Genomic DNA, 14,254 nt, shown 5'->3' with positions numbered 1-14,254 from the left:
ACTACATTAGCTTCCTTATCATTCTTCAAACTTGCCAGGTATGCTCTCATTTTACTTTGCTTGAGTTGTGCTCTGCCCTAAACATTTTTACACCAGATAACTTCATAGCATGCTCTTGTTTCTTTTAGGGCCTTACTGAAGTGTCACCCTATTGATGTCTTTCCTAACTTATTTAAAATTGGCTTGTGATCTAGCCTTACTGCCCCCTATTAGAAGTCCCTATTCACTTCCCTGCTTTAGCTGTATTCTTGCTGTGTTTTGTTTAATTTTTTTATGTTGTTCATTGTGTAGTCCCCTCCACCAGTGTTTTGCCTTTCATACAGCCAAAATTTTTGTGTATTTGGGACTTACAGTGATTGGGACTTACTAGGTATTCAACCATGGCTCCTAAAATTAAGTTAAATTTTATGTCAAGAAGTGTTGGTTTCCAAATAGAGTTTTACCATTTTGTAGTAAGCAACATTTTCTTTTCTTTCAGACACCATGCCTCTTTATTTTGCTGTTCCTTTTTTGTTTATTTTGCATTGACTTAAACTTCTGGAATGATGTTGAATAATGTAATGGACAATTTTCCCTTCCTCATCACCTTAATGGGACTACATTTCCTGTTTATGCTTTTAGCTCTTACATTGAGATAAATTTGTTTTTAAAATCAAATTAATGAAGTAAGTTATCTTTAATTAACTTAGAATATTTTAGAGGACAGGGAATAGAGAATACATGGTGGGTCTTAAGTCAAGTAGCTTTTAAGCTCCTGGTCAAATGATTATATGGTTCTCTTCTACTGCATATTGATGTTATGAATTACATCAGGAGATGTTTTAATATTAAATTGTATATTTCTTCCTGGAATGAACTGTACTTGGTCATCATGTGCAAGTCTTTAAATTTACTGTAGGATCCAATTTTCTAAGCTTTACATTATTCTTAGTACTTGCAGGATTTTAAAAGTCTTACATCATTTGTTAAGGTTTTATTTGTTCATTCTCTAATGAGGAAAATTTGGTCCAGGCATGTATTGCTTTTTAAGTTGCTTCAATTCTCCTTGGATCGTTTCATTGTCCATCTAGATCCGATAGACCCCTTCTTTCAAGTCATACACCAGAAAACATTAAGGTCATTTTCATTACCTGTTCACTGATTAGGTAATGTAAAGAAAGTAGGAACATCACTAGATTCTCCCTAAACCTAAATAACTTAAAGCCTTATATCTTAGTTGATGACTTGATCTTTTCTATTTTTTAATAGAACATTGCTAGTCATCAATGATATTTCTTCCTTTTGGTTCACATATTCAATTAAGCTGGATATCTGCTCTTGACATAATATAAAATTTACTTGATATGTTTGAATCTATGTCTGGATTTTCTTTTTCTTTTTCTTTTTCTTTTGGTGGGACCCTCGCCGGCAGCCGGGGAACGAACCAGCGCTGCAGAGGCTGCGGGCAGCCTCATAGCCCAGAGCTCAACCGCTGCACCACCAGGGAAGGCCCTGGATTTTCTTTTGTGTGTCATTACCACACTTTTTAAAAAATATTACAGCTTTGTAATAGTTTAATAGCTGATGGTGTTAGGCATTCTCCCAGTGTTGTCCCATTGTTTTTTCTGCTATTGAATGTTGCTGTGGATATACCTGAGAACAGCTTGATATACTCCCGATGCCCACCCACACTTATAGTGATTTGAAATTTCCCCATAAATATCCTAATGGTTCTCTCTAAGTCCAGTAATTTTACTAGAGTATTGACTCTTATGGTTTAGTTTACACTGGGAAGTGTTACATACTTGTGTTTATATATATATGTGTGTATTTATTATATACTTCAATTCAGGGCTTCTTTTATTTCAGAAAGAATTTCTTGACTAATATCTTTAAAGGTGTTAAGTATTCCATTTCTCTCTTCAAGAAATTGATAGTGTAATCTCTTTATTGCCATTGTATTTTCTACATTCTTGTCATTTGTTCCCCTGTACCATTTATATTTTTAATGTCTGCTCTTTTGTTGCCATTTCCAATTGTGCTTTATTTCTATAACAGTTTAATTCTTGTACTTCTTTCCTTAATTCTGCCAGTTCATGCTTTCTTTTCTGATTGCTTTGCTGTTTCTTCTCTCTTTTTATGTATCTCTACTTTGTGTAGAGAGTTTATTGGAGATCATTGCTTTATTAAATTATTTTCTACTGAGATTATGATTAATATCTAACATTGTGTAGATTATAATGTCTTGATTTGATATATTTACATAACATTTTCTAATGCACGTAAAATTATTCATTCTGAGTCTAATATGTATTTATGTATACATTCAAATATTTTGCCATTTCTTATTCAAAGACCTCTATACATAGTGCATTGTGACTCTCCTTTTTTACTTAATAACCTTGAATGTTTTGTTTTTTATCAAAACGCATAGTATACCATGTAAAAATGAAACCAAGACATTTAAATACCTCCCTGCAATAAGTATTTTTGTACATAGATCACTGTGCTCATGTTTGAATGTATCTCTAAGATATATCAGTAGATGTGTTTGTGATCAGAAGGTTGGGTTCTTCTGGAATTTCTTGTTTCCTCAAATGCCACATTTCAGAGAAACCTTTCCTAATGACTCAATCTACCATAGCCAACCATTATCTCCTACACCTTATCTTTTTATATACTTTTTTAAATCAGAATTTTTAAACATATAAAACCTTCAATGAATAATAGTATAATGAACTTTTTGTGTACCCATCACTCGTATTTATCAGTTATCAGTATTTTTCAACCTTAGTTTTAAATCTCACCTCCTATATTCATTTTTTAAAAATAAAGCAAATTTCCAATGTCATTTTACCTATGATTGATTCAGTATGTATCTCTAACACAGAAGAACCTATTTTTTATAATTACCACGGTGCCACTTAAACATCTTACCCAAATGCTGATTCTCTGATCTTCTTTATATAGTACCTATCCCATATTTTTCTGACTCAAAAATATACTTGTACAGTTTTTGCTAAAATTGAAATCAAAACAAAACAAAATCTTCCCATTTTCTTGGTAAAAAAATTACGAATTCTTTTAGTCCCTCCTGTTAAGCCATTTTTTTTTCTTGAAGAAGTAATCTAATAATATGTTTCCATTTCTAAATTTGACTATTTCTTCCTTGTGGGGGTCTCAGCATATTTTTCTGATTCTTGTATTTTCTATAAACTAATAGTGAGGTTCAATTATCTTGGCAATAGTATTTCATAGATAGCGCAGTGTGCATCCTCTTTTATCACAGTAGCAACCACTTGATTTCTGCTTGTCTGTCTTCTAGTAAACTTAGGAGAGATCAATATGTTTAGGTGTTCTCAGCTTGATACAACAATTATAAAGTTAGCCATTGACATTTACCTAATCAATATTTCCTGAACTGGTGGCAAAATAATTCTTTTATTCTTTCTGTGATTAATTGCTGAATGAAAAGTGGTAGAAATTATAGTTTTAATGGATTTGTTAATATTCCCTAATGAATTTTTAAATTACGTAGCAGTTGAGAAGAAAATTTACTGTTCGTTTTGATTTAGCTAATATTTTTAAAATAAAGATTTGAAATTACCCTTGATCTTTTAATAACATTTCAATAGGAAGAGTTTGTGAAGTTGATTACTATTCAAAATGATTAAAAATACTTCTAAAATAATTAGTCTTAACTACATGATTTTTCTTACAAAATGTGTATTTCCATGTATAGGTGATATATTACTTTGAGACTCCAAGCAAGTTTACAAACTTTAGGATTATTTTATTAAAATCTATCCTTTTATTTCCTATTTATATAGGTTATTAAGTGTGATATGCTGCGATCTAGACACTCTTCTCCTGTTAGAGGCTCAATATCAAGTATCTGAAATGTTACTGAATGCTCAAGAAGAAAATGTCTTAGAGACCTCTGAAAGCCACAGGTAAAACAAACAAACAAACAACAAAAAAAACTATTAAGACATGATAACAACAGATTTCTTTACAGATGCTCTGTTAGAAAGTAATATTCTATTCAGTGTGTTTAATGTTTCTCCTCTATCTGAATTCAGTAGCTCTAAATAACAGCGGACTGAAAAGCAATTATCTCATAAACATCACAGAAAGATTGTGATAGATGTTCTTAGGGCTTACAGAGGACTGCTTTCTAAGATTTTTTTGTTTTAGTTGTTTGGTTTTGTTTCGTTTCAGTTAAGCTCTCACTTCATTAATGTTCCAGGAGGTTGTGTTACCTTTAAGGTCAGATTTCATATAAGATGATCCATTAAACAAAACTTCTGAATTTTGTGTTCTCTGTAGAATGTTTTATTTCTTAATTTTATGTTTGTAATCATAAATTCTGATTATTATAAAATGAATTTATGGTAGTATCATGATTTTTTTCTATTATATCAAATTTGCCATTATCTCAGTTTGACTGACATTTTATTGCATGCACATTCAATAACAGGCATTGTTTTCCTGTCTGTAATTAAAGGGAAAAAAATGTGTGTATCTAGTCTAGCTAGGTCTTAAAATGTTAAAGCCATCCAAGCCATAATCTGGATGCTGTAGGTTAGTTATAGAAGGATGGTGTGAAGAGCTGCATAAGGTGGGTGTGGAGGCTGCTCAAAAGGAATTATTTGAAATTGAATTTAAGACACTGTGTTTAGAGTTAAGAGAACCTTGCCTAAAAATATATTTATTAAAGTCTTTATGGAATTAATGCATGTCTCATTTCCATTTCTTCAAATGAAGTAACATTTATCAAGGACATACTCATTTATTAATCCCATTCATCTTTTTGTATTAATTATATTACCATCAATTCTTTTTTAAAGATAACAAAATCAATATTTTTTTTCAGGAATTTTATAATTGATGGCTTATCAGTAGAGAGAAATCATGTTCTTGTTAGAATAAATCTTATTGGTGGGCCCATGGAGCGAATTTTACCTCCAAGGATGCTACAGAAGGTGAGTGAAGTAGAGAGTAGGGGGTATGTTTTCCTGAACATGTTTTTAAACAAAATAGCCAACTTAAGTGATATTAAACACCTATCAAATTTTGTGATTAGAAAAACTTTATGATGCAAGTAAAGATTTTCAAATGAAAATGGCATTCTTGGCAAGAGCTAGTGTGTTGTAGAGTATGATGTTTTATTAAAAAGTTGTAATTTTCTTTTTGTATTTAATTGGAAACTTTAAATACTGCTCTTTCCATCAACTCGACTGTAGAGTTTAGCTTTTTCTTAAAGGGTTTTGTTATTTTTTATTGTTGTTAAGCACATTTTGGTTTTGTCCCTGGGAAAGATGAGATAAATATGATTGACAGCATAAGAAAAACTGTTTTGTGGGCTATATAGGAAAAATAGGTATCTTTTAAAGACTGTAATTTTCTTTTCATAAAAAAATACTAAAACCATCATTATCAGCCCTGGTTGTTAGAAGAAGTTGACATATATTTGTTTTCAGTGCTGATTAATGTTTTTCTATTACATTTTATTTTATTTATTATCCATTTGAGTATTGAATTCTATCAAATTGCTTTGTGTTAGTTAGGCTGCAACTCTAGAATTTATGAAACAAAAATCAATTAATGATAATTCAAATAGCCTTAAAATTCAATATTTTAAACTACATCCTAAAGCTGTCTTGCATCTTTTTTAGAGTGATGACCCATATCCTTGGCCTATGTTTTCGTCATATCCTTTACCAAGCTGCTATCTGTCAGAAATCACAAGAAATGCTGATCTAAAACTAGGTAAAATGTTTACCATCAACTGCTATGTTATTTTAGTGCTTTTGTTGTTATAATTTGAAAAAAGACAAAAGTATTATGAAGGGAGATTAGTACTGTTTTTCATTGGCTTGTATATGTGGATATATTTATACCTATTTCTTTGTAATTTTTCATTTTATTATATTTCTATTTGTATGATGGCAGGTAATACTTACCAGAAACTTTCTGGTTGAAAAATGAAGTAGCAACTTTACTTGTTAAAGTTTTAGATATATAGAACCCTATTCAATAGAGTAATATTTTTTAGTATCTGTGTGTCATACATATATCCTGTGTGGTCAAAACTTGAAATATAATCAGAAAATTACATAAATAAAATAAAAATCATTGTATCCACCTTAGAGTAGTTCATAAATTTTTAGAAAGCACTTCTAAGTAATTAGATAATTATATGATAGCATAATATGTTAGGACTAAATAGTCAACTCTGTAGCCTGCTGCCTAGTACATAAGTAGAAAACCTGTCCAAAGAAAGTTTGTCTTTAAATTGAGACATGAAGTACAAGAATGTGCTTTCTCAGTAACAAGAGAGTGTTTTTGACAGAGGAAATAGCAGAAAAGGAGCAAATTAGATTTAGAGAACTGTGAGTGGTTCCAGGATGTCTGAGATTAGCAATATGAGGTTAAGATTGATTAAAGATGAGACTAGATAGGTAAGCCAAGTTTAGCTGTAATAAGGCCCAGATAGCTCAAGTTGAGGTGTTTAGATTGCATTCCAAGGGCAATGAAAATTCAGTTACTAGAGATTTCTAGGATGAAATATAAAGATATATGATCAAAAATTGCATTAGCGGATCAACATGGCAGTGAGGAAACGCTGTGAGTAAGATCTCCCATTAAAAAAAAGTTAATAGGAAGGAAAACCGGCAGGTCCCAGTGAGAGCTGGGACACGGAAGATAAACAGGTGACTCCAGCAAACTACCCAAAGAAGAAAGTTGCCATAAAAGAGGACTAGAAGGGAGGAAAGCTCAGAACCCTGCTACCCTCCCCAACCCACAAAATGGGCACTCTCCGATCAACAGAAAGGAGGAAAAAACAAAAAAAACTAAAACAACCAACAAGAACAAACTATGCATCAAGCGGGACTGTGAGTGGAAAGGAACTATTTCAGCCACCACACCCCGTGAACTGGAGCTGTGGAGAACCCTGCAGGATTCTCCGTGGAGGTGAGCAAATGGCTCTGGGCGCCATTAGAGAAAAACAAAGACTCCCAGAGAACTACACATAGCCCCAGGCCAGCTGGTAAGCTTGTGCGGAAAAGCGGCGTGCTTGAAAAGGATACACGGATTGAGGCTGCCCAGGTCCACGCGCCTGTGACCTAGGCTTTCTGGGAGACGCGCGGGGGCCCTCACTGAGGTGAATGTCCCTCCCTGAGTAATCAGAAACCTGGCACCCGGACATGGGAGCGGGGTGCAAAAGGCGCCATTTCTGCAGACACTAAACTGGGCTACAGCCCGCGTCCTGGACCTGAGGGCTTTGGAACTGTGACCCGGGGCAGGAAATTCGGGGCATGGGATCCCCACAACGGTGGGGCACAAGGCAGACACAGCACCCCAAAGCCGTTGAGGCTTTCCCCACCACTCTCACTTTGTTCCCCTGTCTCACACGGTAAAAAAATGCTCCCCAAGGACACAAGGAGAGATCTCTGGCACCACCTAGCAACCAGAAAAAATTCACCAACACCCCAAAGAATAGGGACCTTTCTTCAGTAAAGACAGCTTGAAACCAGCAGAAGGCTCCCAGAGGAGTCAGAGGTGAGCTGGGAAGTTCGCCCAAGCCAGGCCCCTTCTGACCAGCAGTCCGAGCCCAGAGGGGGAGCCGGCACCCACAGCCGGGACAGACCGGGCACGCGGAAGAGTGTGCCTGTCTTCAGAGACATTTTAGAATAGGGACCGTTCTTCAAAAAAGAATGCTTGAAACAGGCAGAAGGCTCCTGGAGGAGCCAGAGGTGAGCTGGGAAGTTCGCCAAGGCCAGGCCCCTTCTGGCCAGCAGTCCGAGAGCCCAGAGGGGGAGTGGGCACCCAAGGCCGGGGCAGACCGGGCGCTCAGGGGAGTGCGTACCTGCATCACCTTTTTAGAACAGGGACCTTTCTTCAATAAAGACTGCTTGAATCTGGCAGAAGGCTCCCCATGGAGCCAGAGGGAGAAGGTTCCCTGCGCAGTCAGAGGTAAGCTGAAGGCCCCACACGCCCTGTCCCACCTGGCAGGGAGTCGGAGCCCAGAGGAGAATCCAGAGATTTGGAACCCAGAGTGCAATCCAGCTGCCCCACCCCCAGGGAAGTCTGTGGGACTTCAAGATGCACCTTTGTAACTAAACACAGAAGGAGGAAAGATTCTGTGACAGTGACCATTAACATACTCAAAGTACCACTGACTCACTAGACTTCTGGCATAACAGTTTTTGACTTATTTGGATTGCCAGTTTCTGAAACTCCCGAAAGAACACACCAAAAAGATGCCAGCCAGTACCAGCAGCACAGTGTCCCAACGCATAAGGCAAATTAGAAGACAGGCAGCAGGGAAAAGAAAAACTATGAGCAAAGTAGCAATGCCTCAGAAAAAAGACACATCACAAAAAAAAAAAAACCACCCACCAGCTTGCAAATACGGTGACTTAGAAGAACTTCTGAGCCTTCCAGAAAAAGAATTTAAAATTGCCGTGATGAAAAAACTGATGGAAGTCATTAAGGAGAACAATGCTCAGAAGAATGAAATTGAGTCCCTAAAGAGGGAAATGAAGGAAATGCAGGCGATCAAGTAAAGACAATAAAGCTCTAAATAAGTTTCTAGAGCGCTTGGGCTTAACAGACATCTATAGAACACTAAACCCCAAAAAATCCGAGTACACATTTATCTCAAGTGCACACGGATCATTCTCCAGGATTGATCACATACTGGGACACAAGACAAACATCAACAGATACACCAAGATTGAATTCATACCAAGCATCTTTTCTGACCATGAAGGCATCAAACTAGAAATAAACCATAAAAAGAAGGCAAGGAACTCTCCTACCTCATGGAGATTGAAATCCACACTACTGGAAGACCACTGAACTAATGAGGAAATCAAAGAAGAAATTAAGAAATTCTTTAAATTGAATGAGAAAGATGACACCAATTTCCTAAATGTATGGGATGCAGCAAAAGCAGTAATAAAAGGGCCTCCCCAGTGGCGTAGCGGTTGAGCGCTGGGTTGCGAAGATGCCTGCAGCCTCTGCAGCGCAGGTTCAATCCCCGGCTGCTCCCCGGCCACTGGAGGAGGGTCCCACATGGCTCGCTGACCTCTCCTGCCGCCCGCTGCTCCCCTCAGCAGTGTACTTTGGTCCTTCTGTCTGCTCTGCTCCCCACTCTGGCTCTGGTGAATTCTCTCACCCTCCCTCGCTTCTGACTGTACCCAGTGCTTGTATAAATAAATAAATAAATCTTAAAAAAAAAAAGGCAGTAATAAGAGGAAAATATATAGCAATAGAGGCTCACATCAAGAAACAAGAAAGAACTCAAAGAAACAACCTAATCTCGAAGCTTAAAGAGCTAGAAAAAGAACAACAAAAAAACCCAAAACCAGTAGAAGAAAAGAAATAATAAAAACCAAAGCAGAAATTAATGTAATCGAAACTAAAAAAAAAAAAAAAAAATCCAAAAGATCAATGAAACCAAAAGCTGGTTCTTCAAAAAAATCAATAAAATAGACAAACCCCTAGCCAGGCTCACAAAGGAAAAAAGGGAGAAAGCACAAATAAACAGGATCACAGATGAAAGAGGAGAAATCATAACGGACACAGCAGAAATCAAAAGAATAATCAGTAACTACTATGAACAGTTACATGGAAACAAGTTCAACAATCTAGAGGAGATGGACAAATTCCTACAACTTTACAATCACCCAAAGCTAGAAAAAGAAGAAATAGAACACCTAAACAGACCAATTACAAGCAGCGAAATTGAAATGGTAATCAAAAACCTTCCCAAAAACAAAAGCCCAGGACCTGATGGATTTACAAATGAATTCTACCAAACCTTCAAAAACGAATTGGTGCCTGTCCTTCACAAACTCTTCCAAAAAATTGAGAAGGAAGGGATAATACCAAACACATTCTATGAAGCCAACATTACACTAATACCAAAACCAAACAAGGACAACACAAAAAAAGAAAACTACAGGCCAATCTCGCTAATGAACACTGATGCATAAATCCTCAATAAAATTTTTTATTTAAAAATTTTATTTTATATAATTCTTACATCTTTTTTTGTCTTTGTACAATGTATGCATATTCATTTTGGTTATATTCCCCACACAATTGCACCTCCCCCCTTATTTTGACTCTAGTCTTTCTCCCCCATAGTGTGTCTCTGGTTTATAGTTGCTTGTTGATTTTGCTTTTAGTTTTTTAGTCAATAAACCTGAAGGCATTCTTTGACTCATCTCTGTCTTCATATTCCACATCTAGTTTGTCAGCAGATGCTCTTAACTTTATGTATCTGAACTAGAACCACTTTCACTCATCCATTGCCACTCTCATCTCTCACCTGTACTATTGCAGTAACATGCCAAGTATATTTGCAACATGGCAGGCACAGTAATGATGTTAAATGTGGGTTGGATCATACTATTCTTCTAACTGAAACCAAACCCTCCAGGGCATCTTGGTATCTTGTAAAATCCAGTATTTGTTACTTCCTTCCTATCACATCCTGTTTCAGTTAAGTACAATTTCAAGCCGCTATTTAATTCCATATTTTACCATCTACTGGACAGTAAGTTTTATTGTCTTTCTGTTTCTCTGTAAAACATGTCTTTGGTTTTTTTTTATAAATGTTTCTATTTTTTATTATTTTATTTTATGTATTTTTACATCATTTTTCATTTTTGTACAATGTATACATTTTCATCTCAGTTATAGTCGCCATGAAATTCCCACTACCCATTAAGACTTTATTAATTTGGGCCTCCTCAGGGGCACAGCAGTTGAGCACTGGGTTGCGAAGCTGCCTGCAGCCTCTGCAGCGCTGGTTCAATCCCTGGCCACTGGGTGAGGGTCCCGCATGGCGCGCAGACCTCTCCTGCCGCCCGCTGCTCCCCTCAGCAGTGTACTTCGGTCCTTCTGCCTGTTCTGCTCCCTGCTCTGGCTCTGGTCAGTTCTCTCACCCTCCCACGTTTATGACTGTACCCAGTGCTTGTATAAATACATAAATAAATCTTAAAAAAAGAGTTTATTAATTTAACAGCTGTACCTGATACTTCTGCCTAATGGATATTGCCTTAACTTTACTACGACTCTTCTTAAGCAGGAGAGAATGATCTGGGTACCAGTGGATAGTGCAGAAAGTATCCAGGAAAATATTTTATATAATTCTAAATTGAATATCAATAGAATGTATGGCATTCTGATATTGCTGATGTGTCACTGACCCTATTCAGGTAGGATGGTAGCAATGGGAGAGGAAATATCAGAAGCCTGTCTAGCTTTTCATTGTACCTAAGAGAGTACAGTGATGATAACTCTAAACTCAGTGAGAAAAATGGAGCCAAATGTATTTTTAACAGACATAAAGCTAAATTGACTATAATGTTTGTAGTTAAATACAGTTCAGTAAATTGAGTATTGTCCTATTTAAAAATAAACTGTTTAAGGTAGTAATAAGAAGCAAACAATAATTTTTAAGGCAAGAGTTCATATTCTTTCCATTCTTCTTTTATGATTTGGAAATAACAATTTACTGATTGTGCTAGGTGTTATTTTAGTCTTTATTTGCACTGCAAATTTTTGGGATATCATTTCATTGTTGTGGAAAATATATCACTCCAGTTGTGTGCACATGGTGACATCCTCATCATTTGTCTCCCAGCTTCTAGATTTATCCTCCTTGCTACAGTTAACATCGCCTCATCTGTTAAATTGCCTCTTGTTAGCTCATTGGCATCAGTGTTAGTTATTAGATGATTTATCTTCATCTGTAAATAAGAATCTTGCGACATCATCTGGTTCATTTATTTTTCTTTGTGCACAGTTTTTAGGTCACCACATTGAAATGTAAATGCCCTTTGAGATCTTCTGAATATTATTTATGCCTATATTTTTATATATACACCTATATGTGAGCATATGTGTCACCTGTATGTGAGCATGTAACACTTGTGAAAAGTTTTCTTCCATGTGGTAGAAATATGCTCAAAATATCATCATCTGTCTGTGAGAGTTAAGTAGGAAGCAATGTGTTAACATGTAGCATATTGTTACCTCTTCAAAAGATAAGAAATGGGAAAGAAAAGTGGTAGTAAGCAGTTATACAATGGTTTAAAGCAAGTACAGATCAGCATGTCAGGAGCTGCTAACATGAACAACTGGAGAATGAGTCATAATGGCTTTCATATGTGAAACAGGAACATTATGAGATAGCCATTTATATTGCTGGTTTTTGTTTTCCTAAAATTAGCTCTCCCGGAGTTACTATTAGATCACTAATTGGCTGGTCAGTTCTTATATATTCCATTTTGGTATGTTTAGTATGGGGACTTCTTTCTCTAACTAGGAAGGGAAAACCAGCACTTCTATACCAAAAAAAAAAAAAAAAAAAAAAAGTGGCTTAACTATACCATACTGTAGTTATTGGAAACATCAGAGACATCAATAAGATGAAGAATTTGTTCTTATTTTCTTTTCTAGCATCTACATTTGTTTTATTACTTTTGTAATATTTATTCAAGCTTAATTATAAAATAATCAGCACTCTAGATTACACCTGTCTACTGTATGTCATATTACTGTGGGATTCCTACCTTTATCAAAAAACCATTTAGATCCATATTCCTACCTTTATCAAAAAACCATTTAGGGCCTCCCCTGGTGGCGCAGGTGGTTGAGCGCCACTCTGTGAAACTGTCTGCAGCCTCTGCAGCACTGGTTAGTTCCCAGCTGGCCGGCAAGGGTCCTACATGGCGTGGCAGACCTCATCTGTCTCGCCCACTGCTCCCCTCAGCAGTGTATTTCGTCAGTCTGCCTGTTCTGTTCCGTGCTCTGTCTCTGGTGAATCCTCTCACCCTCCGGCGAATCTGGCCTGTACCTGGTTCTTGAATAAATAAATGAAAAAAAAATTAGATCCTTATTTACTCAGTGGACTTGTAGCTGTAAAGTGGATATTAAGTTATTTTTGTCATTGCCTTTGTTTCTAGTACTCTTAACCAAACCAACAGAGGAGCAGAATTGCAACTCTGATTCAGATGGTCACTGGCAGAACAGTTGGCATAGAATGCCTTTCTTTGATCTTAGAAATTTAATGACCATTCATTGAAAGCTTTAAGCATATTAGTAATTCCTGATGCAAGTGAATTTCTCAGTGTTCCTAGGAACACTTCTATCTCTCTAGAAACCTTTCCTGAAAGTTTACTTCTTTGGGGCTTTCTAAGAAACAAAGTGACAGTTAATGTGAGCCACTTACATAAGTGTTACTTTGTCATTCTTTCATCTCCCTTGCCCTTCAACTCATGACCTTCAATTTTTATAGTAATTATCCTACATATTCTCTATCAACAATATGGGTGTTTAAAAAACTTTTTAAAAAAGCTTTGAGAAGCAATTAACATATCACACAATTTATCCATTTTAAGCATTCAGTTCAGTGGTTTTATCAGTATATTCAAAAATATGTGCAACCATCACCACAGAAATTTTAGAATATTTTTATCACCTTCAAGGGAAATGTGGTATCCCATGTATTCCCCCTTCCCTCATCCAACACTAAGCAACCATTAATCTACTTCTGCCTCTAAAATGTTCTCTAGTCTGGACTTCCATATGGCCAGTCTGCGATTTTGCCTCTGGCTTTTTTCCTTTAGTGAATTTGAAGTTCATCCATATCCTAGCATGTGTAAATACTTTATTCCTTTTTTTTAGTTAAAAAACATTCCATTATGTAGCTATACCACAATTTCTTACACACTTGTCTGTTGATGAACATTGAATGATTTCTGCCTTTTGGCTAAAAGATGCTAATATAAACATTCATGTACCTGTATAACTGTATACCTAGGAGAGAAGTTGCTGAGTTATATGTTATGTTGTGTTTAACAATTTGAGAAACTCCCTCTCTGTTTCCTGAAGCCACCGCATCATTTTACAATCCCACTGGCAGTATGGGGGGGGGGTTACAGTTTCTCTCCATCATCATCAATATTTGTTTTGATTAGATTTTTGATTCTAGCCATCCTAGATGTGAAGTGCTATCTCCCTATGATTTTGATTTGCATTACCGTGTTACCTAAAATCGAGCATTTCATGTTCTTATTAGCCATTTGCATATCTTTTTAGGGGAAATGACCAATTAGATCCTTTGCCCATTTTTAATTTTATTGAGTTGTGTTCTCTTATGCCAATATAGTACCATGTGAGATGATTTGGAAACTTTTTTTACATCTTAAAATATTTTGTGCCTCTGGATCTTTGCTTTGGATATTCCCAC

General features: G+C 36.2%; 1 protein-coding gene across 2 annotated transcripts in view; it reads left to right on the top strand.

Annotated features, from left to right (window-relative positions):
• Positions 1 to 14,254, top strand: part of TBC1D32 (TBC1 domain family member 32) — a 170,609-nt gene that overhangs the window by 95,254 nt on the left and 61,101 nt on the right. For both annotated transcript variants that reach the window (XM_037520316.2, XM_037520315.2), the window contains 3 exons: positions 3,810 to 3,932; positions 4,856 to 4,964; positions 5,658 to 5,751. In XM_037520316.2, the coding sequence (XP_037376213.1) occupies positions 3,810 to 3,932; positions 4,856 to 4,964; positions 5,658 to 5,751 (326 nt within the window). The remainder of the gene's footprint in view (positions 1 to 3,809; positions 3,933 to 4,855; positions 4,965 to 5,657; positions 5,752 to 14,254) is intronic.

Source organism: Talpa occidentalis, unplaced genomic scaffold (genome assembly GCF_014898055.3).
Source record: "Talpa occidentalis isolate TD23 unplaced genomic scaffold, MPIMG_talOcc4v2.1 talOcc4.2, whole genome shotgun sequence".
In the NCBI taxonomy this organism is placed as follows: domain Eukaryota; kingdom Metazoa; phylum Chordata; class Mammalia; order Eulipotyphla; family Talpidae; genus Talpa; species Talpa occidentalis.
This window is presented reverse-complemented; position numbering and strand designations above follow the sequence as displayed.